The sequence below is a fragment of the Somniosus microcephalus genome, unplaced genomic scaffold (assembly GCF_052327205.1).
Source record: "Somniosus microcephalus isolate GS21.2 unplaced genomic scaffold, FLI_Smic_1.0 unresolved_chr2, whole genome shotgun sequence".
NCBI lineage: Eukaryota > Metazoa > Chordata > Chondrichthyes > Squaliformes > Somniosidae > Somniosus > Somniosus microcephalus.
Genome location: NW_028225180.1, coordinates 48,814,252 through 48,840,896, shown reverse-complemented (window position 1 = coordinate 48,840,896; position 26,645 = coordinate 48,814,252). Strand labels below are relative to the sequence as shown.

Here is a 26,645-nt window from a genome sequence, read left to right as displayed (position 1 = left end):
TGGGCTGATATGTGGCAGGTAATAATTGGGCCACAGAAGTGCCAGTCAATGACGATCTCCAACAAGTGAGATTCTAAATACCGCCCTTGACATTTAACGGCATTACCATCACCGAATCGCCCACCATCAACATCCTGGGGGGTCACCATTGACCAGAAACTTACCTGGACTGGCCACATCAACACTGTGGCTACAAGAGAAAGGCAGAGGCTGGAATTTCTGTGTCGAGTGTCGCACCTCCTGACTCCCCAAAGCCTTTCCACCACCTGCAAGGTACAAGTCAGGAGTGTGATGGAATACTCTCCACTTGCCTGGATGAGTGCAACTCCAACAATATTTAAGAAGCTCCACGCCATTCAGGACAAAGCAGTCCACTTCGTTGGCACCCCATCCACCACCTTAAACAGTCACTCCCTTCACCATCGGCGCACCCTGTATGAAGTGTGTACGAGCTACAAGATGCACTGCAGCAACTCGCCCATGCTTCTTCGGCAGCACCTTCCAAACCCTCGCCCTCCACCACCGAGAAGGAAAATTGCAGCCTGCGCATAGGAACACTATCACCTACTTCCACCAATCAAACACCATCCTGACTTGGAAGTATATTGCCATTCCTTCATCATCGCTGGGACAAAATCATGGAAGTCTGTCATTAATGAAGTGAGAGTACCTTAACCACAGGGTCTGCAGCGGTTCAAGAAGGCGGCTCAAAACCTCCACATCAAGGTCAATTAGGAATGGGCAATAAATGCTCGCGTTGCCAGCGACGCCCACATCCCAGGAATGAATCAGAAAATGTATAGTGCCTGACACTTGTGTGGTTTGAATATTATTTGCCAGTTAACAGCCAAAACCTCGATCTTATCCAGGTTTTGCTGCATGAGGGCATGGACTGTTTCATTATCTGAGGAAGTGCCAACAGAGCCAAACACACTGAGCACTCCTCATGAGTGGCCCCACCTCTGACCTTATGATGGAGCGAAGGTGAATCAGCTTGAGTTAGTTGCGGCTAGTACACTGCCCTGGTTTGAGGGATATATTGAGGTAATTGAAAGTAAGTCAATAGATTGAAAAACAAGGCATTTAGTTGGTGATCTCTGGATGTTTTTGCACTGGGCTGCTTAAGGAGGCAGGTAAATGTGTGACTGCAGTGCTGGAACAGCAAGGAAGGGTTCACATTGTTGGGACATTAGAGCGAGTTCAGGGAAAAGGGAAGGGACGGCCGTGATCCGAAAAGACCATTAATATTGGTTTTCAGAAAAGGTGGATGCAGCAGGCGGAAGAGAATCAGTTGATATGACCGGAGCTTGGGGAAACCCAGATCTGAGAATAGGGAGTGTAATTAATGCAACTTTTCTGGAGCAGGATCAGCAGATTAATGAAATAGTGTAAAGATATTACCAGGAAAAACAGGAGGGGGATTTTGAAGTAATGAGCTATAAAGTCATTTTATTTATTTTTTCAAAAGGGAAACAGACGAAGATGAGTATTAAAAAGAACATGGACTGAATGTTACGTGTGTGAATGTAAAAATAGTTCCAAACACATATGAAAGCTGAAAGCAAGATAATGGTCTCCAGTATATATGCGACATTTGTACAGGACCAGGAGAGAACTGCTTCTGGTTAAAACATTTTCAGCAGAGAGAGAACATTGTTGTGGGCGGCTGTAGTAATAGCTGCTTTGTATCAGTCCCAAAATCAGACCAGAGCACTCAATACTGCGGGAAATCATGAGGAACGTAGAACATGTAGTAGCAAGGTGAAAAGGGAGAGAGCGCGGGGGTGGTTAAAATGGTATATGGGACAACACCTGCGGATAATATAAAAAGTCAGGGTTTATAAGAAGTGGAATAATAATTCAAGGCTGTAAGCCTCGGGATGAAGGGGGAATCTAGTTGTGGAGGATGAAGTTTTGAGGCCATACCATATATTACCTTTAGTTTCTAAACATGATTTTGGTAATGCGAATGTAGGTGTATTAGAGGAGGATGTGGGACTAACGTTAGAGATAACAGTAGAGAAGGATTTGGATTTGAGAAAAATTGCAATGTAGATAAGTCACTGGTTTCCGAGAAAATGCACTCTAGGATGTTAAAGGAAGTCACAGAGGAGATAGGAGAGAGACTGCACAATTTTTCAATCCTCTTCACATATAAACAATATACTTTATCGCTGAAGGAGCCCAAGTAACGTCTATGTTGAACAATGGAGGAGAGAGGGAAAATCGGGTGACTAGAGCAGTCGAGAGCAGACTCCTCGAACATGGCCATAGTAAATAATAATTCTAAAAGGTCTAAGAGCGTTAAAAAAACAATCCTGAAGGCTTTGTGGCTTAATGCGAGGAGCATTCATAATAAGGTGGATGAATTAGCTGTGCAAATAGAGGGAAACGAATATGATATCATTGGGATTACGGAAACATGGTGCCAGGGTGGCCAAGGCTGGGAACTCAACATCCTGGGGTATTCAATATCCAGGAAAGATAGGCAAAAAGGAAAAGGAGGTGGGGTAGCATTGCTGGTTAAAGAGGGGATTAACACAATTGTAAGGAAATATATTAGCTCTGATGATGTGGAATCTGTATGGGTAGAACTGAGAAATACCAAGGGGCAGAAAATGTTAGTGGGAGTGGTATATAGACCTCCAAACAGTAATGCGGAGGTCAGGGGTGGCATTAAAAGGGCAATTAGAGAAGCGTGCAATAAGGGCACAGCAGTTATCATGGGTGACTTTAATCTACATATAGATTGGGCTAACCAAATTAGTAATAATACTGTGGAGGAGGAATTCCTGGAGTGGTTTCCTGGACCAATATGTCAAGGAACCAAGTAGAGATCAGGCCATCTTAGACTGGGTATTATGTAATGAGAGGATTAATTAGCAATCTTGTTGTGTGAAGCCCCTTGGGTCGGAGCAATCATAATGTGATAGAATTCTTCATTAAGATGGAGAGTGAAGTAGTTGACTCAGAGACTAGGGTCCTGAATTTAAATAAATGAAACTACGATGGTATGAGGCGCGAGTTGGGTATGATTGATTGGGGAATGTCACTTAAAGGGTTGACAGTGGATAGGCAATGGCAAACATTCAAAGATTGCATGAATGAAGTACAGAATTTGTTCATCCCAGTTTGGCATAAAAATAAAACAAGAAAGGTGACTCAACCGTGGCTAACAAGGGAAATTAGGGATAGCATAAGATCCAAGGAGAGAGTATATAAATTGGCCAGAAAAAGCAGTAAACCTGAGGATTGGGAGCAGTTTAGAATTCAACAAAGGAGGACAAAGGGCTTAATTAAGAGGGGGAAAATAGAGTAGGAGAGTAAGCTTGCAGGGAACATAAAAACTGACTCTAAAAGCTTTTATAGATATGTGAAGAGAAAAAGATTGGTGAAGTCAAGCATAGGTCCCTTGCAGTCAGAATCAGGGGAATTTATAATGGGGAACAAAGAAATGGCTGACCAATTAAATACATACTTTGGTTCTGTCTTCACAAAGGAGCACACAAATAACCTCCCAGAGATGTCAGGGAACATAGGGTCTAAAGAAAGGGAGGAACTGATAGAAATCAGTATTTGTAGGGAAATGATGTTAGAGAAATTGATGGGATTGAAGGCCTATAAATCCCCAGGGCCTGATAATCTACATCCTAAGGTGCTTAAGGAAGTGGCTCTAGAAATAGTAGATGCATTGCTGGTCATCTTCCAAAATTCGATAGACTCTGGAACAGTACCCATGAATTGGCGGGTAGCTAATGTTACCCCACTGTTCAAAAAAGGTGGTAGAGAGAAGACGGGGAATTACAGAGCAGTAAGCCTGACATCGGTAGTGGGGAAAATGCTGGAGTCCATTATAAAAGATGTAATAGTAGAGCACTTGGAAAATAGTGACCGGATCAGACAAAGTCAACATTGATTTACAAAAGGTAATTCATGCTTGACTAATCTACTGGCATTTTTTGAGGATGTAATTAGTAAAATAGATAAGGGAGAACCAGTGGATGTGGTGTATTTGGACTTTCAAAAGGCTTTTGATAAGGCCCTGATTAAGAGATTAGCGTGTAAAGTTAAGGCACATGGGATTGGGGGCAAGGTATTGACTTGGATAGAGAACTGGTTGGCAGACAGAAAGCAAAGAGTTGGAATAAATGGCTCTTTTTCCGAGTGGCAGGCAGTGATTAGAGGGGTACCGCAGGGATCGGTCCTTGGACCCCAGCTATTGACAATATATATTAATGATCTGGACGAGGGAACTAGATGTAATATCTCCAAGTTTGCAGACGACACAAAAGTTGGGTGGGCGTGTGTGCTGTGAGGAGGATGCCGAGAAAATCCAGTATGATTTGGACAGGTTGGGTGATTGGGCAGAAGCATGGCAGATGCAATATAATGTGGATAAATGCGAGGTTATCCACTTTGGTGTCAAAAACAAGAAGGCACATTATTATTTGAATGGCAATAAATTGGGAGAAGGGTAAGTGCAACGAGACCTGGGTGTCCTTCTGCACCAGTCGCTTAAGGTAATCATGCAGGTGCAGCAGGCGGTTAAGCAGGCAAGTGGCATGTTGGCCTTCGTACCGAGAAGGTTTGAGTATAGGAACAAGGATGTCTTGCTGCAGTTGTACAGGGCCTTGGTGAGACCACATCTTGAGTAATGTGTGCAATTTTGGTCGCCTTATCTGAGGAAGGATGTGCTTGCCATGGAAGGAGTGCAGCGAAGATTCACCAGGCTGATACCTGGGAAGGCAGGAATGACGTATGAGGAGAGATTGGGTCGATTGGGCTTCTACTCGCTGGCGTATAGAAGAATGAGAGGGGATCTCATTGAAACTTAGAAAATTCTAACAGGACTAGACAGACTAGATGCAGGAAGGATGTTCCCGATGGTCGGGGACTCCAGAACCAGGGATCACAGTGTAAGGATAAGGGGTAAGCCATTTAGGACAGAGATAAGGAGGAATTCATTCACCCAGAGAGTGGTGAACCTGTGGAATTCTTTACCACAGAAGACAGTAGAGGCCAATTCATTAAATATATTGAAGAAGGATTTGGATATATTTCTTAAGGCTAAAGGGATCAAGGGCTATGGGGAGAAAGCAAGGACCGGGTACTGAATTTAAATGATCAGCCATGATCGCATTGAATGGCAGAGCAGGCTCGAGTGGCTGAATGGCCTAATCCTGCTCCTATCTTCTATGTTCCTATGTTTCTATGAATTTGTAATTTGAGTTTGAATTAGCAAACTTTGAGATACAGGGGGTGATCAGTGGAGGCTGGAAGAGATTAGCTGTAGATAAGTCGTGTTTGAGAATTTTGTTTTTGTTTTTTAAGAATTGACTATGTAGATTGTAGCAAGTGCGTTGTATGTGGTTTTTCAGAAGGTGTTTGATGCAGCTCACAGGAGGCTTCAGCCGTCTGATGTAAGCGGAAAAGTTGCAGCTTGGATATAGAGTGGATAATGTGTTTAGTTTTCTCCATTTGTGTTCACAGATCCGAACTCTACAATCACTGAATTCTTGACAAAGTGCGACGATTACCAGCTGTTCCGGTTGACGAAATTCTACCGAGACAGACTGGAACAGGCGATTGAAGGAGGGTTGGACGGAGTCAGCTTGTTGTTAACATACAAGAGGCATTTCAGTGGACAAGAACATCGGGTGAGTGGGAAGGACACAGAATACGTTTGGATTATTTAATCGTCACAGAACTGACAGGATATCAGATCTTAGAATCATAGAATGTTACAGAAGAGAAACAGGTCAAATGGGAAAGAAATAGATAAAATTGAAAATATTGTGAATCTGAAACAACAACACAAATGTGAAAATAGCCAGTAGATCCGTCAGTATCTGTACAAAGAAAGGACAGGTTACTGGGTACGATATAACCCACGGTGGGCTGAAGTCAAAGTAAACCATTAATTTTAGTAGCACTGGGAAACTGAGGTGGGAAACAACTGATGGGATTTGGAAGGAAGTTCATGAGTTGAGTGACCTACAAACTACTTAAAGTAAATCGAGGAACTGTGAGAGGATAAAAACTGATCTGTGTGGTAAAGGAAAGATTTTTTTTTAGGAAATGCGAAACCAGTGAACAAGTATTGGACCCAAATAGCGCAAACGATCCAAAAAAAAAAACTGTGGGGAGTGTTGGATCAACTGAATAGAATGATCCAATTTATATTGATTCAGATACCAGAGCTAAATCAACTTGTTGGTTCTATGAAGATCCTCAGGATGTTCAAACTAATTATACAGCTATAACTGGTAGAATCACAGAAATATATAGCACAGAAGGAGGACATTCGACACGTCATGTTTCTGCTGACTCTATGAAAGAACAGTCCTGCTTAGTCTCAAGTTCCAACTCTTTGTCCAAAGCCCTGTAAGTTCCTCAACCTCAAGTATTTGACTAAATCCCTTTAAAATTATTCATGGAATCAGCTTTCACCATCTTTTCAGGTAAAGCTTTCCTAAGCTGACCATCACCAACTGAGTGAAAACAATTGTTCTCATCCACCCTCGAGATCTTTTTCAATGATTTAATATCTATGACCTCTGGTTATTGAACTACTGACCAGAGGGAATAGTTTTTTCTCTCTCTACTCTATCAAAACCTCTCATCGGGCTAGAAATTCGGTTGTTAGCGCCACTGTTTAGCGCCTAAAGAGGCCGAGAAATGGGGCGCTAGCCAATTTCCGGGCGGGCACAGGGCGCCTAGTGCCTCACCCCATATTGAGCATGCATTTAGCGCCGGCGCTAAATCGTAGCACCCGCTCATGGGCGCAGGCAGATTATGACGTCATTTGAGTGTGCAACGCCTTTTGGGCGCCCTGGACCGGAAATTCAGTGGCGCCCCCCTCCGTAGCGCCTGGCGCTAATAGTGACAGCTTACCTGGGCCTAGAAATTCAGTGGACTGCGCCACCAGTTTGCGCCCAAAGAGGGCTTTTGCACCAGTCTGAAAACTTCAGGCGAAATTCAGCGGTGCGCTAATGGCGGCGTTAGGCTGTAGCGCTGCGCCGCCACCGATGATGTCATCGGTGTGCGCAGTGCCCTGTTTCCACGAAGAACGCCATATTAAGACGCGCCCGCCTCTTCAGCGCCGGCCGCAAACAGCGACCGGTACACAGGGCCTACCTGTGGTGGTAGTAGCGGTAATTAAAGTGGAGGTGCGGCCGGCCGCTTTTTCGGCGGCCGCCTGCCCGCACCTCCTTCCCCGGCCTCCTCCACCACCCCCCCCCGCGGCATTGCCGGCTGGTTTCCGGGAGCCCGGCACTTCTCCGTTCTGCCGGGCTCTTTTGCCGGCACTCGTGATCGGGGCTCCGGCTGCTGCAGGCACCTCCCCCTTAAGGGAGGGAGGAAGGCCTGCAGTACCACAGCCTGCCGCTCCGCTGCGGGTGGCGCTGCGGCCACTAGCACGCCGATAATCAGTTTCAGCACCCAAGCGGGGTGCCGAAACCCCTGTTTAGCGGCCGCCTTCCACTTGGTGTGCTGACACTGAATATCCCGCTTGCGCAAGTGGATCCACGCGCAGTGGTAATTCCGGCGCCCAGGTGAGCTGGGCGCCCCAAAATGAATTTCTAGGCCCTGGAACCTTACCAAGTCGCTCTCGGGCTGGAGGAGCGTTATTTAAAGGGGACTGGTGTGGTTTAAAAGCGGCAGCCATTTTTGGAGCTCAACTTCCTCGAGAGCTACAAAGAGTTGCTGAGCTGCACACTGAGAGCCATTTGACCACTGAGCCAGCGCAGACAGACGATCTTCAGCCTTCTGACCATCACCTTGCTGTTGGTGAGCCTTAACAATGGGGAACCTTCCTGTCGGCACTTATTATGTAGGCAGCATTGGAGGGGAATGTCCTGCTGCTGTATCATCTGCAAAGGGCACTGAGACGCAGGGAGAGAGGGGCAGGCATGGCCAGATGGAGGAGGGCCAACAGACATCGCCACACCAGACGTTACGCTGCCAGGGTTTTCCGGCAGCACTTTTCCTACCTGAACATGTCAGAGCAGCAGTGTGTCAGAAGGCTGTGATTTAGAAAGGAGGTGGTTACTGAGCTGTACCACCTGCTTCGGACAGATCTGCAGCCTCAGATAAGGTGCAGGACATCTCTGTCGGTGGCTGAGAAGATGCCTGCTGGCCTGAACTTCTATGCGAGTGGCTCTTCTCAGGCTGCGCGTCAGAGACTGATCAGAAGTAGCTTCTAGGCCCCTCTCACGGAATGCTTGCTGCCATTCCAAGAACAGGAATGGAACCGGTCTGATACCCACAAGCCTGTGAAGGGCAATATGCATGTAAATAGCAGACATGGCTATTGTATAGCAGACATGGCCATTGTAAATGAAGAAAGTGTTTCATTACACAAAATGTGGTTCCTTCAAACATGAGAAAGCTATGGCAACAGAAAGCAAAAAAAATACACTGACACATAACTGACTCTCACACCGGGGAGACTGTCCAAACAATCAATCACATTGCGAACATCTTCCTTGGCCTTGATTCCACTGCACCAACCAATCTTTACAATCCATATTAACGATTTGGATGAGGGGACCGAGTGTAACATATCAAAGTTTGCAGATGATACTAAGATGGGAGGGAAAGTAGTGAGTGAGGAGGACATAAAAAACCTGCAAGGGGACATCGACAGGCTAAGTAAGTGGGCAGAGATTTGGCAGATGGAATACAATACTGGAAAGTGTGAGGTTATGCACTTTGGCTGGAAAAATCGTAGAGCAAGTTATTATCTTAATGGCAAGAAACTGGAAAGTACTGAAGTACAAGGGGATCTGGGGGTCCTGGTGCACGAAACTCAAAAGGTTAGTATGCAGGTGCAGCAAGTGATTAAGAAGGCCAATGGAATGTTGGCTTTCATTGTTAGGGGGATAGAATATAAAAATAGGGAGGTATTGCTTCAGTTGTACAAGGTATTGGTGAGACCGCACCTGGAATACTGCGTACAGTTTTGGTGTCCATACTTAAGAAAGGACATACTTGCTCTCAAGTCAGTACAAAGAAGGTTCACTCGGTTAATCCCGGGGATGAGGGGATGGACATATGAGGAGAGGTTGAGTAGATTGGGACTCTACTCATTGGAGTTCAGAAGAATGAGAGGCGATCTTATTGAAACATATAAGATTGTGAAGGGGTTGGATCGGGTGGATGCGGGGCAGATGTTCCCGATGATGGGTGAAACTAGAACTAGGGGGCATAGTCTTAGAATAAGGGGCTGCTCTTTCAAAACTGAGATGAGGAGGAACTACTTCACTCAGAGGGTGGTAGGTCCATGGAATATGCTGCCCCAAAAAGCTGTAGAAGCTACATCATTACATAAATTTAAAACCGAAATAGACAGTTTCCTAGAAGTAAAGGGAATTAAAGGTTACGGGGAGCGGGCAGGAATTTGGACATGAGTCTAGGTTCGGATCGGTCATTGCACTGTGGGTAGCGGAGCGGGCCCAGGGGCCATGTAGCCTGATCCTGCTCCTATTTCGTGTGTCTAATTCTGTTAGATTCAGGAGATGGTTCTGTGATAGTGGATTGGCGGTTAGGATCAGATCAGCCATGATCTTATTGAATGGCGGAGCAGGCTCGAGGGGCCGATTGGCCTACTCCTGCTCCTATTTCTTATGTTCTTATGTTCAAAGCATCCAGCGCCCCATCGGTGAGGCGTTCCACCCTCTGCCTCACCCTTTCCATGTCTTGCTAGGCTGGTGCGCCACAGGTAGGCTCCCACCGATTTGAAGGCCTGCAAGGCAGTGAGTGTGTCTGGTAATGCCAGTTGACCTGCCCCTTTAAGAGCTGGCCGGCGCCAGTGTGTCTCAGGGAAAGTGATTATTGACAGCACCTGCGCTGCGCCCCGCCGCCGCGAAATTGGGTTGTGCCGCCGGGTTAGCGCCTTAGGAGTCCTGTGCAGCACCTGATTTAGCACCGCAATCACCTTCAGGGGCGCTGCAACCCAATATCGTGCCAGGTGGCGCTAAATTGCGCTTGACACTAAACTTTGCGCTTCGCTAGGACTAGCGCTCCAAACGGGGCGATACCGAATTTCTAGCCCATCATCTTTAAAACCTGTATTAGGTCACTTCTTTGTTACAAGGAGAACGTTCCTAACATTTCCAACCTAGTAGTAGGAATCCTTGGAGTCTGAATACTAACCAATCCAGACAAGTTCTCAGCACAGGATACCAAAGAATTACTGAAAGTGCCCCAATTTATACATCTAGATCAGGGGTGTCAAACAGACAGTTCCATCCCATCCATGTAACTGAAGTCCCTCATCCCTGGTGCTATCTGTAATTTATTAACACATGTATTTCCAAGTGAAAATGTTGTCCTGTATGATTGTCTAAAAGTTGCCCCACCACCGACATTAGGCCGACTGGGCTGTAGTTGCTATACCTCACTTTTTTGGCAACTCTCCAGTTCTCTGGCACCACTCACATGTCCAAGGAGGATTGTAAGATTGTGGCTAGATAAATGACAATTTCCACCCATGCTTCCCTCAGCCACTGAGGAAGCATTTCATCCGGACAGGGTGGAGTTTACACTTTAGTGTGCTGTCAATATTTTAAGTGCCTCACCTTTACCTATTTACATCTTGTCGAATTTCTCTATTATCTCTTCATTTACTGTGACATTGGCGGCACATAAGAACATAAGAAATAGGAGCAGGAGTAGGCCAATCAGCCCCTCGAGCCTGCTCCGCCATTCAATAAGACCATGGCTGATCTGATTCTAACTGCCAATCCACTATCAAAGGCACGCTCTTCCTTTGTGAAGACAGGTGCAAATTATTAATTTAGTACCTTAACCATGCCCTTTGGCTACACAAAAATATCTCCTTTTTGGTCGTTAATCGGCCCCACCCTTCATTTGATTATCCTTTTACTATTTATATATTTATAAATGACTATAGTATTCCCCTTTATGTTAACCGATGATATTTTCTCATACAGTTTCTTAGGCCCTTGTATTTCCGGTTTCAGTTCTCTTCTGCACTTTCTGTATTCTTCTTGATTCTCTCTATTGTATTATGAATATGACATTTATTATAAGCCAACTTCTTCTGTTAAATTTTATCCTCTATATCTTTTGTTATCCAGAGAGTTCTAGCTTTGGATGCCCTTCCTTCCCCCTCATAGGAACGTGTCTGGTCTGTACCTGTGATATCTCCTCTTTGACGGCCTCCCATTGCTCATTTACTGTTTTACCTGCCAATCTTTATTTCCAATTCAACTGATCCGTTTACAGCTCACTGAAGTAAGCCCTCTTTCAGTTGAGCATCTTCACCTTAGATTGTTCATTGTCCCTTTCCATTACTACTCGAACCCTAATGATATTGTGATCGCTGTTCCCCAAATGCTGTCCCACTGAAACGTGCTCCACTTTCCCCACTTCACTGCCCATAACTAGATCGAGCTCTGCTTCCTTCCTTGTTGGGCTGGCAATGTATTCATCAAGAATGTTCTCGTCTAAACAATTCAGGAATTCCATCATTCCTTGGAATTTACTCTGTGTTTCTCCAGTGTACTGTCACTCTCCCCCACCCCACTAATTTTTCTTCCCTATTCCCCCTGAACTCATTGTATTCAGGAATGTTAAGTTCTGATTCCTCCCCTTGTTTGAGCCAGGTCTCCTTAATGCTATTACATTGTAACCCATATCCTGCCGCTTACTGACATTATTGGTCCCGCCCCGTGCATTGATGTATCTGCACTCTAGACTGGCCTTAGTCTGTTCTGTATTTCTCCCTGTCTGATTCCTCCTCTCTCTGGACTCTTCCATATTCTAGCACTATTTTTCCCTCGCAATGCTCCATACACTTTGTTTCTCCTCTCGAATTCTTAATCCTGGTTCCCATCCCCATACCAAATTAGGTTAAACACTCCCATTCATGGCCAGTAGTTGCTCAGAGCATTGCTGAGGCCACAATGGACTCAGCAGGATTGAGCCCCATAACATCAGAATGAACGAATAATGGGGAGTGGGGTCAGAGCAGGGCAGTACGGATCATACTAGTACCGAGGGCCTTCCATTTTAAAACACAGTCACAGAGCTGAACTGATCACCTTACAGGAAAAAGAGATGAGGGGAACATGCTTGAAACAATAAAACAATCAATCTGTAGATAATACTGTGGACCATGGACCGTAAGTACGATACCAGCGACATGATACAAGCCTCAGAGGAGACCAATGGTCAACCCCAATTCACATTGAATTGAATGTGTAGCAGCCTGTCCAATCTCGAAAGCATTAATGTGTCCAAAAAATCTTTCAAAAAATTGGTGTCAATTGAATAAAACTGGATTATCGAAATAATTATAGTGAAAAAATACTGTAGAGAACACAATGTTGCTGCAGCAGAAGCAATAGGTAGAAATAATCCAACCACAGTTAATTAGTGGAGATGTCAATGAGCAGATATTCAGGATTCACCTTGGCATCATTGGATGGAGTCAGACAGCTGTGTTCAGATTAATGTGGGGAGATGGAGATTAAATACATGGAAGTACAGTCCTTGGAGGGGTGGAGTCATTCTCGGTTCCGAGGGACTGCCTAAGAAGAAGGAGAAGGGGTCTACATGATCTTAGCAGAAGTAGGCTTTCTGGTTAAAATGGCCTCACATATTCCCATGGAAAAGCGATTTATTCCACCGCTTCAGTAAATCCCTACTCGAATCATTGAGATTTCATGGACCTCAGAGTATCTGCACTTCCGAAGAAGGAGTAAAATTCTTGTGTGTGAGTATTTATAACCTGCTGCGCAATATTCTGCTGAACAGAGTCATTCATCCATGTCAAACAGACTGGCAAAGGGAGTGTCAACAGCTTAACCAATCGGTAACTAATATTCGCTTCAATAAAATTAATTGCCATGGTCCTGCTGTTGAACGGAATCAAAATAATCGAATTCAATAAACAGGATAAGTAGGGGGTGAAATTGATCTTTCACTCCGCTCACCAATATATTATTATTCTGTACAGAAAGTCACTGAGCTCATGGAGAAGGGAAACCGGGCGGACAGTTCCAAACTTCTCCTAAATCTGGTGATGGAGAAAGGTTCCCAGGCCCGAAGGGTGATGTGGGAATCCTTTGTGAAAATGCGTAATGGGGTACCAAAGTTGGACAAAATACTGAAAGAAATAAAGGAAGTTGGTACGGTAAAATCACACACAGAATTCAATTTCACATCGAAAATTACATATTTTACTGAAGTAATGCACAGATTTGCTTTCATGAAAACTAATTTATTTAAACAGGTTTCTTCCGATTTAATTACATGAAAGCCACAGAACGTTTATCTGAAGTTCCCAGTCAGCTGAAAGGTAGGTGATGGGCTGAAGATTTCAAAGGGATTATCTCAGTTGACTAAGGATTTGGGCATCCGTTCTAATATCTGTTTATTTGGCATGGTTTTTCATTTTTTTTATTATGCTCTTGTCAAACCTCTTGGGACATTATTACTATTTTACAGGGGTTGTATCAATTCAGGTTGTTGTTAATCCTTTTTTACCTTCACAATGACAGTAACAGCTCCCTGTGAAATGTTGAATGGAACGATATATAATTACCCAAGAGCCCACCCAAGACCTGATCAAATTGTTGGGGAACATCAATACATTGTGAGCCTGTCCCTCACTCAATGCTGGTCAATCAGTACATTATGAGACTGTCCCTCACTCAGTGCTGGTCAATCAGTACATTGTGAGCCTGTCCCTCTCTCAGTGCTGCCCAATCAGTACATTGTGAGTCTGTCCGTCACTCAGTGCTGCCCAATCAGTACATTGTGAGCCTGTCCCTGTAGGGGGCATCTTTTACCTGGTTTATGGTAATTTACCTGCCTTAACCTGCCTTTACCTGGTTTACGATAATTTACCTGGTCAAGGAGCCTTTTCATTTCACAGACTGAGACCAATACCAAACAACGGTTTTGAATCGCTAAACCCACCCTTCCAGTTCTGACTGGAGGAACTTATAATTAATGATATATTAAAATGGACAAAATGGTCTGGATGTGAGAAAATTAAACTTTATTAACTAAAAAAAACTACATCACACGTTCAAAGTAATAAAGAAACCACACTACACGATCAATGTAAAATTGCTTAACAGGGGAAAGCAGATGGCAAAAACGAGGGATAACTGGCTACAATGTAAGTCTTACAATCTTAGCAATTTCCCTTAAATTACCACCCCTCTAACTCCTTGCTAGGTTGCCTTGCTGAGGAGTCAGAAACCTGCTCACCTATGTTCCAAAGAGAGAGAAGAGCTCACCTGCCGTCCAAGGAAAAAAAGCTAAGAGAATGATGCTTCTGAGAAGCTATCTTTATATCCTGTGAGTTCCTGCTGTTTGTCGCTGAAAAGGTCTGTGTGCAAATTCGCGCCAAAAAGTTCGAATACACAAGAGAAAGGCCATGATTGGCTGATTCAAACGGGCTATTTCCCAGTGGCCAAACTGCTCCCATTGTCTAGAATGGGTTTCGAATAAAGCTTGGTGTGGTTTGAATGGCTGAAATGTTCCCGCCCACATCCAAGTTGATCTGGCTAAAACAAAAGGGATACAACTGCCCTATTGTCTGAGTAATGGGTGATTCAAACCCATTCATTCTAAACTGTTCCCTTTCTCAGTTTGAGTGTCTTTTCCGTAGTTTCAGTGTGCTCTCATTGTGTGCTGGGCTTTGAATGGAGTTGGAGTACTATGTAAACAGAAACCCATTCATTGTGGTCACTGAAACTGCAGTCTCAAGTGGTTTAATCCCTTATGTCAACAAGGTAGCAGTTTCCTGTAAACAAACATTACCTCTGTAGGGAAGGGAAACTCCCTGTTTTTGGTTGACAGAATCCGACTGCCACTGCTTGATCCTCCCACTTTTCACAGACCTACACGAGCTGTTTTCTAAGCCCTATTGTCCTTGGCCATGCTTTTCTGATGGCCATTTTTAAACCTTTGCAATTTACACAACTCAAGGGTACAAATTTTTATTAAATGTGCTGTCTTAAAGTGTGCGAATTTTTCCACTAAGTTCCTCGATTCCAGTGTTTTCCACATGCTGCCCAACCCAACGCAGCCCTCCTGCGATTCTGGGTAAGTTTAAAACATTGTCCAACCCAGAGGCAATTTCCACGGTGTAGATTAATATCTCCAGTATCTTCGGGGCTGAGGGATTTTGTGAACCCCTACATTCCGCCCTTTGGATACTTCCAAATTGCTTGTAGTATCCACTTGAAGAAAGTGAGCAAAATTTTTCTGACCCCCGACAAACAATCATCCCCTGTATTTACCTATGGCTATCTACCACTGTTCGCCCGACCCGTCTATTCCCCATAAATTCGAGAAAAACCATGGTACAGTAGGCATCTACAGATACATCAGTTACAAAATGTTACAAGGGGTCTCTTACCCCTGCACCACTTATTACATTATAACATATTACAAAATGTTGCAATCTTGGTTATACAATGTAATCAAAATGATCCCAAGCACGGAGAGGATCCTACACCTCTGCACAGCTTGGACCTGTAAAACAAAATACAAAAATCTCCGTTAAACATTTGAAATAAACCCCCGACCATCACGTGCCAATGATGGGTCATGAAATTCGAGTGGGTATTGCTCCTCCCGCCCGGGCAGTAAACGTTCCTTCCACCCCCCTTTAATGGTCTTAAACTTTAAAACATACAGAATGGATTTTACAGAACCGTCTGAGCCGCCAGCCCCGAGCCATTCCCTTGTCCCTTTGTGGAGGCGGGGTACCCCTCATGTTTCATAGACCGAGACCAGCGAGTATGTGATCGCGACTCCCAGTCCCTCCCCCTCCCGTCTTCCCTCGACTGGCTGGAGAGAATGATGGGTGCCTGTGTGGCGGCTCTCACTGGCCCCACACTCAAACTTGGGTCCCAGATCCGGCCACCCACTCATCCTTCCCAGCCACACTTACACTCCAACTTTGCCCGTGGGCCCTGGGTGAGTCCCTCCCTTCCCCGAACACACCCACGCGACTCTTGGGTCTCCCCCTCCACTTTACAATCATTCCCGGGCCATCACCAACTACTCCCGGGGAACGCGTCCCTATCTGACCAGGCGCCCCTGCTTCCCCACCATGACTCCTCAATAGCGAAGTCCCCCGCAAGCGAAATTCAGTCAGGATAGTGCTGGGTTGGGGGCCGTGCCCCACCCAGCTGGGGCCATCTCTTCCACGTAGGAGGAGTAGGCAGGTTCCTCCGGACCCTGTCCGGTTGCTCCCAAAGTTCGCTGCGGGGTCTCCTCCTGGATTTGTCCAGTGGCGAGGTGATCCACAACATTCTGTAAATCTTCATTCGATGCCCAGCTCGGGCTGGGCGAACAGGGCTGCTTCTTTGTCCACTCTCCTGCAAAACTTAAAAGGGACATGCAGCTAGGCCTGTCACTGACCTGCTGCCTTAGGTGGAGACATGGTCGGGTCCCTCGACCTCGGACCAAAATACAAGCATTTGGCACACTTATAAACTTAAACATTAAACTTAAACTCAAAACTACTAGTTACATTCTAAACTTAAAATTTAAACACCTTAACAGGAAGCTATAAACATTGGTACACAAAGCTATAATACAAATGCTGCCCGTCTCCAGACGGCCAGGCTAATCTCTGGTGTCACTGTCACAGATTACTGCTGCCTGCAGCGAAGCTGGACTGCCTCCTGCTTATGGCTGTTAGTTGGGGACCTCTGTGCTTTGGCCTCTCCCTGGTTCAGGAGACCGCCCTACTCCACTGTAAAGTGGGTGACCATCTTATCTTGGGCTTGCGGACCTGCTGAGACCTTCTGAGGGGTGCCTCTGTGGGGGAAACTTTGGCTGGCGGACCCTGAGGCTGGGTCACAGCCCCAGCTGGCTGGGAACCTTCTCCCCCTGGGGCAAACAGCCTGCACTGTTTAATATACCTGGCAGCCTGCCGGTACTCCGGGTTTGTCTCCTTTTCCCTACCCACTCCTGTACTGGGGGCAGGTATCCCCTCACCACCTGCTGCTGATGGCTGAAAATCTTCCTCTCCAGATCCAAAACCTGTTACCGGCTGCTTCCTTATGTCCCCTGCAAAAGGAATTGCTATCCCTTCCTCCCCAGAGTCCCACACCATAGGGGGAACCACTCTAGAAGCAGGCTGGGAAGCTTGTCCCTTTAAACAGGTGACTGCGCCTGCATGAACCTTCTCCCCGGAGTCCTCCGGCAGAGGCTGTGAAGCCTCTTTCTTCAAACAGGCGTCTGCGCCTCCGTGAACCTCCTCCCCGGAGTCCCACGGCAGAGGCTGTGAAGCCTCTGTCTTCAAACAGGCGACTGCGCCTGCGTGAGAAAACTGTAAAAGAGCCGCTGTGGCCCCACAGGCAACTGCGTCTGCGCGAACAATTTCTTCACAGGGCTGGGGAACCGCTACACTATCACAGGCAACCGCACCTGCGCGTTCGATTTCACTGCAAACGGTAGGAAGAACCGCTCGGTCTTCCAAGCAGGCTGCTGCGCCTGCGCGTATAGACTGGGAAGCAGGGACCTTTAAATAGCCGACTGCACCTGCGCGCGCGGCCTCACAGAGATCAGGTGCCGCTGGGTGTTCCAAGTTTGCGACTGCGCCTGCGCGAACCAGGTGTTAGGAAACCTCTCCCCTCAGGCGCGCGACTGCGCCTGTGTGGGAAAACTGAGGAAGGGCCGCTTGGGTCACGGGCTGGGGAACTGCGCCTGTGCGAACCTGGTGTTGGGAAACCTCTCCCCTCAGGCACGCGATTGTGCCTGCATGAACCTCTTGTTCAAAAGACTAGGGAATTCCTGTCTCCAGGCCAGCGACTGCGCATGCGTGGGCAGTCTTTTCTGTGAATGGACTTGCAGCAGCCTGCAGATTTCTACTCTCAGGCTGCTGTTTCTCTGTTTATGAGCCAAATAACGGGTTCAAATTTAAACTTTGGCCAAAACCTAGGTCCCACTGGGCCGGGGAAGTGTCCCAGTTGGTGGGCCGGAGAACTTTTCCCTTGGAACAAGCCACACTGCCTGTCTTTACAGCCTGTGAACTTGAACTTGTATGGTCAGATTTATACAATTTACCTGATTTTCCGTGTGTCCCATCCCTGCCTGTAATCGTTGCCACTGGCCCGGACTCATATGGGTCCCAGAAAGTGCCTGCACGTGCACCCTCCTTGGCCAGCATATCGGCCAGTCATTGTGGGGAGGCAGAGGTGGGCGAGGGGGCTGCAGCACCACTGATGGCGGCTACCTTTCCCTGATTGGCCCTGAGGAAAGACTTTATCGACTCCATGATGGACTCGACTGTATCGGGAGGAGTTTCTGTTTCTGCCTTCTGAGTTGGGGCTGTGGGGGTCCTGGCTTTATCGTCTCTCCCAGGCTTTTCATAATCCCTGTGCCAGTGGCCCTCGTCCCCGCACCTTTAACAAATGACCTTGTTCTGGGAGGGACGGCTCCCCTCCTGGCGCCACTCTTTCTTGTATTGAGCCCCAGGTTTAACCTCGTGGACCTTACCCTTTTGCTGGGGGGTCCCACTATTCCTACCGTTCCTATATGCTACCGTGAGCTGCCAGATTACAGTCTCTTCGGTTGCTAAGGGGTCTCGGTGGTCAAACCAAGTATCAGCCTTTGCTTTTATCTGGGGCCAGCAATTGGACACCAGGCAAAGAACCCATTGGGTCCGCTGCTGCTGGTTCATTTGTGCCCTATTTTGTCCCCCTGTACACGCACTGTTGTAGACTGGCCACAGCCTGTCTGCAAATGCCTGTGGGGTCTCCCCTTCCTTCTGCAGTGTTCTCCCTATGCGATCGAATGGATTGCCGTCGTTCGCACCCATGGCTTCCAGTATTTCCTCCTTTAGGTCCTCAAAACCCTTCTGCCCTCTCTTAGCCTCATCTGAAAGGGTCTGATGGAGCTTGCTATCTACAGAGAAAAGCAACATTTTGGCTTTCTCTTCGTCATCACAGACGTTAACACAGGCTGCCTGTTCTATCCCCTGGAAGTGCACTGAGGGGTCTCCCGTTTCAGAGAACAGGGGAATATGTTTCACCAGGCCTCTGAGCTGTTGGGTATCATAGGCTACCAGATAGGTATGCTGAACAGCCCCTGGATCATTATCGTTGACGGGCGGACCATACCTCCGTTGTCGGAGGGGGTACACTAGTCCTGGTCCCTGCCTGCCTAGCGGGACCTGCTGGCGTTCTCCTACTGCCTCATTGTCCACCCCTTCTTGATGCCAGAGCTCCTCAAAACCCGGAGCTGTGGGCTGCGGTCTTGGGATCTCTAATTCCCGAGCCAGTCTTTCCCTGGGTTTTGCCTGTGGGGAGGTTTGATTTGGACTGCTGGTACTGTCCGACGGACTTCCCTTCGAACTTATGAGTCATGCCATCCCTTTAGTCCTCCTTAACTCCATACCCAAACTCTCTATCTTTCGGTTACATGGGGTATGATCTGCTCCACTAAACCTTTGGTCACAGGCCAGCTTATAAGCTGCCTTTACCTCCCTTACCATTTCCTCCTGCTCTGTTACTTCTGAGGTGAGGCGGGCATTCTCTTCCCGCAGTCTCAACTTGTTACTCCTTGCTTCTGTAAACTGGCACTTTAGGAACTCTATCTTGTGCCTCGCATGGTTTTTGCCCTCACCAGCTTCGTGGGTGAGGTGTGCGTTCTCCTCCTGTAGCCTCATCTCACTGTCCCTGGCCTCTGTGACTTCCTGCACAAGGCGCTCTATCTCTGCCTGGCATTTCGTGACCTCTAGTGTGAGGCGTGCATTCTCTTCCCGCACCCTCATCCCACTATCTCTGGCCTCATTGACCTCTCTTATGAGGCGTTCTGCATCCGCCTGGCATTTTTCAAACTCGGACTCCCGATTCTTGGCCTCTGTAACGTTCTCCCGCACCCTCATCTCACCCTTCTTAACCCAGCCACCTATACCATAATAGGTCAGCTTACACGCTGCCGCTAACTTCTGCAGGGCTACCCACAGACTGAAAGCAAGAAAAGCAATAGCTGATGCTTTCTCAAGATCCAGACCACTCATCATATCAAGAACTGCCTCCAGTCCTGCCGCGGTTGCCAATTTGTAGGGGGGCATTTTTACCGGGTTTATGGTAATTTACCTGGTCAAGCAGCCTTTTCGTTTCACAGACTGAGACCAATACCAAACAACTGTTTTGAATCGCTGAACCCACCCTTCCAGTTCTGACTGGAGGAACTTATAATTAATGATATATTTAAACGGACAAAATGGTCTGGATGCGAGAAAATTAAACTTTATTAACTAAAGAAAACGACACCACACGATCAAAGTAATAAAGAAACCACACCACACGATCAATGTAAAATTGCTTAACAGGGGAAGGCAGATGGCAAAATCGAGGGATAAATGGCTACAATGTAAGTCTTAGAATCTTAGCAATTTCCCTTAAATTACCACCCCTCTAACTCCTTGCTAGATTGCCTTGCTGAGGAGTCAGAAAACTGCTCACCTATGTTCCAAAGAGAGAGAAGAGCTCACCTGCCGTCCAAGGAAAAAAAGATAAGAGAGTGATGCTTCTGAGAAGCTATCTTTATATCCTGTGAGCTCCTGCTGTTTAGCGCTGAAAAGGTCTGTGTGCAAATTCGCACCGAAAAGTTCGAACACACAAGAGAAAAGCCATGATTGGCTGATTCAAACGGGCTATTTCCCAGTGGCCAAACTGCTCCCATTGTCTGGAGTGGGTTTCGAATAAAGCTTGGGGTGGTTTGAATGTGTCTTCATTCTGGAGCTGAAATGTTCCCGCCCACATCCAAGTTCATTTGGATAAAACAAAAGGGATACAACTGCCCTATTGTCTGAATAATGGGTGATTCAAACCCATTCATTCTAAACTGTTCCCTTTCTCAGTTTGAGTGTCTTTTCCGTAGTTTCAGTGTGTTCTCATTTTGTGCTGGGCTTTGAATGGAGTCGGATTACTATGTAAACAGAAACCCATTCATTGTGGTCACTGAAACTGCAGTCTCAAGTGGCTTAATCCCTTATGTCAACAAGGTAGCAGTTTCCTGTAAACAAACATTACCTCTGTAGGGAAGGGAAACTCCCTGTTTTTGGTTGACAGAATCCGACTGCCACTGCTTGATCCTCCCACTTTTCACAGACCTACACGAGCTGTTTTCCAAGCCCTATTGTCCTTGGCCATGCTTTTCTGATGACCAATTTTAAACCTTTACAATTTACACAACTCACGGGTGCAAAGTTTTATTAAATGTGCTGTCTTAAAGTGTGCGAATTTTATCCACGAAGTTCCTCGATTCCAGTGTTGTCCACGTGCTGCCCAACCCAATGCAGCCCTCCTGCGATTCTGGGTATGTTTAAAACATTGTCCAACGCAGAGGCAATGTCCACGGTGTAGATTAATATCTCCAGTATCTTCGGGGCTGAGGGATTTTGTGAACCCCTACATCCCTCTCTCAGAGTTGCCCAATCAGTACATTGTGAGCCTGTCACCCTCTCAGTGCTGCCCAATCAGCATATTGTGAGCCTGTCCCTCTCTCAATGCTGCCCAATCAGTATATTGTGAGCCTGTCCCCCTCTCAGTGCTGCCAATCAGTATATTGTGAGCCTGTCCCTCTCTCAGTGCTGGTCAATAAGTACATTGTGAGCCTGTCCCTCCCTCAGTGCTGCCAAATTAGTACATTGTGAGCCTGTCCCCCTCTCAGTGCTGCCCAATCAGTACATTGTGAGCCTGTACCTCTCTCAGTGCTGCCCAATCAGTACATTGTGAGCCTGTCCCTCTCAGTGCTGGTCAATCTGTACATTGTGAGCCCGTCCCTCTCTCAGTGCTGCCCAATCAGTACATTGTGAGCCTGTACCTCTCTCAGCGCTGCCCAGTCTGTACATTGTGAGCCTGTCCCTCTCAGTGCTGGTCAATCTGGACATTGTGAGCCCATCCCTCTCTCAGTGCTGCCCAATCAGTACGTTGTGAGCCTGTCCCTCTCTCAGTACAGCCCAATCACTACATTGTGAGCCTGTCCCTCTCTCAGTGCTGCCCAATCAGTTCATTGTGAGCCTGTCCCCCTCTCAGTACTGCCCAATCAGTACATTGGGCAGCACAGAAAGAGGGACAGATTGACAGTGTACTGATTGGGCTGCACAGAAAGAGGGACAGATTGACAAACAGTACATTGTGAGCCTGTCGATCTCAGTGCAGCCCAATCAGTACATTGTGTGTCTGTCCCTCTCTCTGTGCTGCCCAATCAGTACATTGTGAGCCTGTCGATCTCTCAGTGCTGCCCAATCAGTACATTGTGAGCCTGTCCCTCTCTCAGTGCTGCCCAATCAGTACATTGTGAGACTTACCCTTTCGCAGTGCTGCCCAATCAGTGCATTGTGAGCCTGTCCCTCTCTCAGTACTGCCCAATCAGTACATTGTGAGCCTGTCCCTCTCAGTGCTGCCTAATCAGAACATTGTAGGCCTGTCCCTCTCTCAGTGCTGCCCAATCAGTACATTGTGAGTCTGTCCCCCTCTCAGTGCTGCTCAATCAGTACATTGTGAGCCTGTCCCTCTCTGTGCTGCAAAGTCAGTACATCATGAGCCTGTTCCTCTCTGTGCTGCTCAATCAGTACATTGTGAGCCTGTCCCTCTCTCAGTGCTGCCCAGTCAGTACATTGTGAGCCTGTCCCTCTCTCAGTGCTGCCCAGTCAGTACATCGTGAGCCTGTCCCTCTCTCAGTGCTGTTAATCAGTACATTGTGAGACTGTCCCTCTCTGTGCTGCTCAACCAGTACATTGAGTGTGTCCCTCTCTGTGCTGCCCAATCAGTACATTGTGAGCCTGTCACTCTCTGCTGCCCAATCAGAACATTGTGAGCCTGTCCCGCTCTCACTGTTGCCCAATCAGTACATTGTGAGCCTGTCCCTGTCTCTCTGCTGCCCAATCAGTACATTGTGAGCCTGTCCCTCTCTCCCTGCTGCCCAATCAGTACATTGTGTTCCTGTCCCTCTCTCAGTGCTGACCAATCAGTAGATTGTGAGCCTGTCCCTCTCTCAGTGATGCCCAATCAGTACATTGTGAGTCTGTCCCTCTCTCAGTGCTGCCCAATCAGTACATTGTGAGCCTGTCCCCCTCTCAGTGCTGCCCAATCAGTACATTGTGTGCCTGTCCTTCACTCAGTGTTGCCCAATCAGTACATTGGGCAGCACAGAGAGGGGCAGGCTCACAATGCCCTGATTGGGCAGCACTGAGAGGGCGACAGACTCCCAATGTACTGATTGGGCAGCACAGAGAGGGACAGGCACACAACCAGTACATTGTGAGCCTGTCTCTATCTCAGTGCTGCCCAATGAGCACATTGTGAGTCTGTCCCTCTCTCAGTGCTGCCCAATCAGTACATTGTGAGCCTGTTCCTCTCAGTGCTGCCCAATCAGTACATTGTGAGCCTATCCCTCTCCCGGTGCTGCACAATGAGTACATTGTGAGCATGCCCCTCATAGGACAGCCCAATCAGTACATTGTGAGCCTGTCCCTCTCTCAATGCTGCCCAATCAGTACATTGTGAGCCTGTCCCTCTCTCCCTGCTGCCCAATCAGTAGAATTTGAGTCTGTCCCTCTCTCAATGCTGCCCAATCAGTACATTGTGAGTCTGTCCCTCTCTCAGTGCTGCCCAATCAGTACATTGTGAGCCTGTCCTCCTCTCCGTGCTGCCCAATTAGTACATTGTGAGCCTGTCCCTCTCTCAGTGCTGCCCAATCAGCATGTTGAGTGTCTGTCCCCCTCTCAGTGCTGCCCAATCAGTGCATTGTCTACCTGTCCCTCTCGGAGTGCTGGTCAATCAGTACATTGGGAGACTGTCCCTCAGTGCTGCCCAATCAGTACATTGGGAGACTGTCCCTCTCCCAGTGCTGCCCAGTCAGTACTTTGTGAGCCTGTCCCTCTCTCCGTGCTGCCCAATCAGTACATTGTGAGCCTGTCCCTCTCTCAGGGCTGCCCAATCAGTACATTGTGAGCCTGTTCCTCTCTCAGTGCTGCCCAATCAGTATATTGTGAGCCTGTTCCCCTCTCAGTGCTGCTCAATCAGTATATTGTGAGCCTGTCCCTCTCTCAGTGCTGCCCAATCAGTACAATTTGAGTCTGACCCTCTGTCAGTGCTGCCCAATCAGTACATTGTGAGGCTGTCCGACTCTCAGTGCTTTCCAATCAGTCAGTACATTGTGAACCTTTCCCCCACTCAGTGCTGCCCAATCAGTACGTTGAGTGTCTGTCCCCATCTCAGTGCTGCCCAATCAGTATATTGGGAGACTGTCCCTCTCTCAGTGCTGCCCAATCAGTACATTGTGAGCCTGTCCCGCTCTCAGTGCTGCCCAATCAGTACATTGTGAGTCTGTCCCTCTCTCAGTGCTGCCCAATCAGTACATTGTGAGCCTGTCCCGCTCTCAGTGCTGCCCAATCAGTACATTGTGAGCCTGTCCCTCTCTCAGGGCTGCCCAATCAGTACATTGTGAGCCTGTCCCTCTCCCAGTGCTGCCCAATCAGTACATTGTGAGCCTGTCCCTCTCTCAGGGCTGCCCAATCAGTACATTGTGAGCCTGTCCCTCTCCCAGTGCTGCCCAGTCAGTACATTGTGAGCCTGTCCCTCTCCCAGTGCTGCCCAATCAGTACATTGTGAGCATGCCCCTCATAGGACTGCCCAATCAGTACATTGTGAGCCTGTCGCTCTCTCATTGCTGCCCAATCAGTACATTCTGAGCCTGTCCCCCTCTCCCTGCTGCCCAGTCAGTACATTGTGAGCCTGTCCCTCTCTCATTGTTGCCCAATCAGTACATTGTGAGCCTGTCTCTATCTCAGTGCTGCCCAATGAGTACATTGTGAGCCTGTCCCTCTCTCAGTGCTGCCCAGTCAGTACATTGTGAGACTGTCCCTCTCTCAGTGCTGCCCAATCAGTATATTGTGAGCCTGTCCCTCTCTCAGTGCTGCTGAATCAGTATATTGTGAGCCTGTCCCTCTCTCTCTGCTGCCCAATCAGTACAATTTGAGTCTGTCCCTCTCTCAGTGTTGCCCAATCAGTACATTGTGAGCCTGTCCCTCTCTCAGTGCTGCCCAATCAGTACATTGTGAGCCTGTCCGACTCTCAGTGCTTCCCCATCAGTCAGTACATTGTGAGCCTGTCCCCCACTCAGTGCTGCCCAATCAGTACGTTGAGTGTCTGTCCCCCTCTCAGTGCTGCCCAATCAGTGCCTTGTCAGCCCGTCCCTCTCTCAGTGCTGGTCAATCAGCACATTGGGAGACAGTCCCTCTCTCAGTGCTGCACAATCAGTACATTGTGAGCCTGTCCCTCTCTCAGTACTGCCGAATCAGTACATTGTGAGCCTGTCCCTCTCAGTGCTGCCTAATCAGAACATTGTAGGCCTGTCCCTCTCTCAGTGCTGCTCAATCAGTACATTGTGAGCCTGTCCCTCTCTGTGCTGCAAAGTCAGTACATCATGAGCCTGTTCCTCTCTCAGTGCTGCTCAATCAGTACATTGTGAGCCTGTCCCTCTCTCAGTGCTGCCCAGTCAGTACATTGTGAGCCTGTCCCTCTCTCAGTGCTGCCCAGTCAGTACATTGTGAGCCTGTCCCTCTCTCAGTGCTGCCCAGTCAGTACATCGTGAGCCTGTCCCTCTCTCAGTGCTGCCCAGTCAGTACATTGTGAGACTGTCCCTCTCTGTGCTGCTCAACCAGTACATTGAGTGTGACCCTCTCTCAGTGCTGCCCAATCAGTACATTGTGAGCCTGTCACTCTCTGCTGCCCAATCAGAACATTGTGAGCCTGTCCCGCTCTCACTGTTGCCCAATCAGTACATTGTGAGCCTGTCCCTGTCTCCCTGCTGCCCAATCAGTACATTGTTATCCTGTCCCTCTCTCAGTGCTGCCCAATCAGTACATTGTGAGCCTGTCCCTCTCTCCCTGCTGCCCAATCAGTACATTGTGTTCCTGTCCCTCTCTCAGTGCTGACCAATCAGTAGATTGTGAGCCTGTCCCTCTCTCAGTGCTGCCCAATCAGTACATTGTGTGCCTGTCCTTCACTCAGTGTTGCCCAATCAGTACATTGGGCAGCACAGAGAGGGGCAGGCTCACAATGCCCTGATTGGGCAGCACTGAGAGGGCGACAGACTCCCAATGTACTGATTGGGCAGCACAGAGAGGGACAGGCACACAACCAGTACATTGTGAGCCTGTCTCTATCTCAGTGCTGCCCAATGAGCACATTGTGAGTCTGTCCCTCTCTCAGTGCTGCCCAATCAGTACAATTTGAGTCTGTCCTCCTCTCAGTGCTGCCCAATCAGTACATTGTGAGCCTGTCCCACTCTCAGTGCTGCCCAATCAATACATTGTGAGCCTGTCCCTCTCTCAGTGCTGTCCAATCAGTACATTGTGAGCCTGTTCCTCTCAGTGCTGCCCAATCAGTACATTGTGAGCCTATCCCTCTCCCGGTGCTGCACAATGAGTACATTGTGAGCATGCCCCTCATAGGACAGCCCAATCAGTACATTGTGAGCCTGTCCCTCTCTCAATGCTGCCCAATCAGTACATTGTGAGCCTGTCCCTCTCTCCCTGCTGCCCAATCAGTAGAATTTGAGTCTGTCCCTCTCTCAATGCTGCCGAATCAGTACATTGTGAGTCTGTCCCTCTCTCAGTGCTGCCCAAT

General features: G+C 47.7%; 1 protein-coding gene across 1 annotated transcript in view; it reads left to right on the top strand.

Moving 5' to 3' along the window:
• The window catches only part of LOC147092611 (NACHT, LRR and PYD domains-containing protein 12-like), a 52,638-nt gene that overhangs the window by 6,165 nt on the left and 19,828 nt on the right, over positions 1-26,645 (top strand). Inside the window, 3 exon segments of the mRNA XM_085975966.1 lie at positions 5,491-5,657; positions 12,986-13,157; positions 13,262-13,327. Coding sequence (XP_085832092.1) covers positions 5,491-5,657; positions 12,986-13,157; positions 13,262-13,327 — 405 coding nt within the window.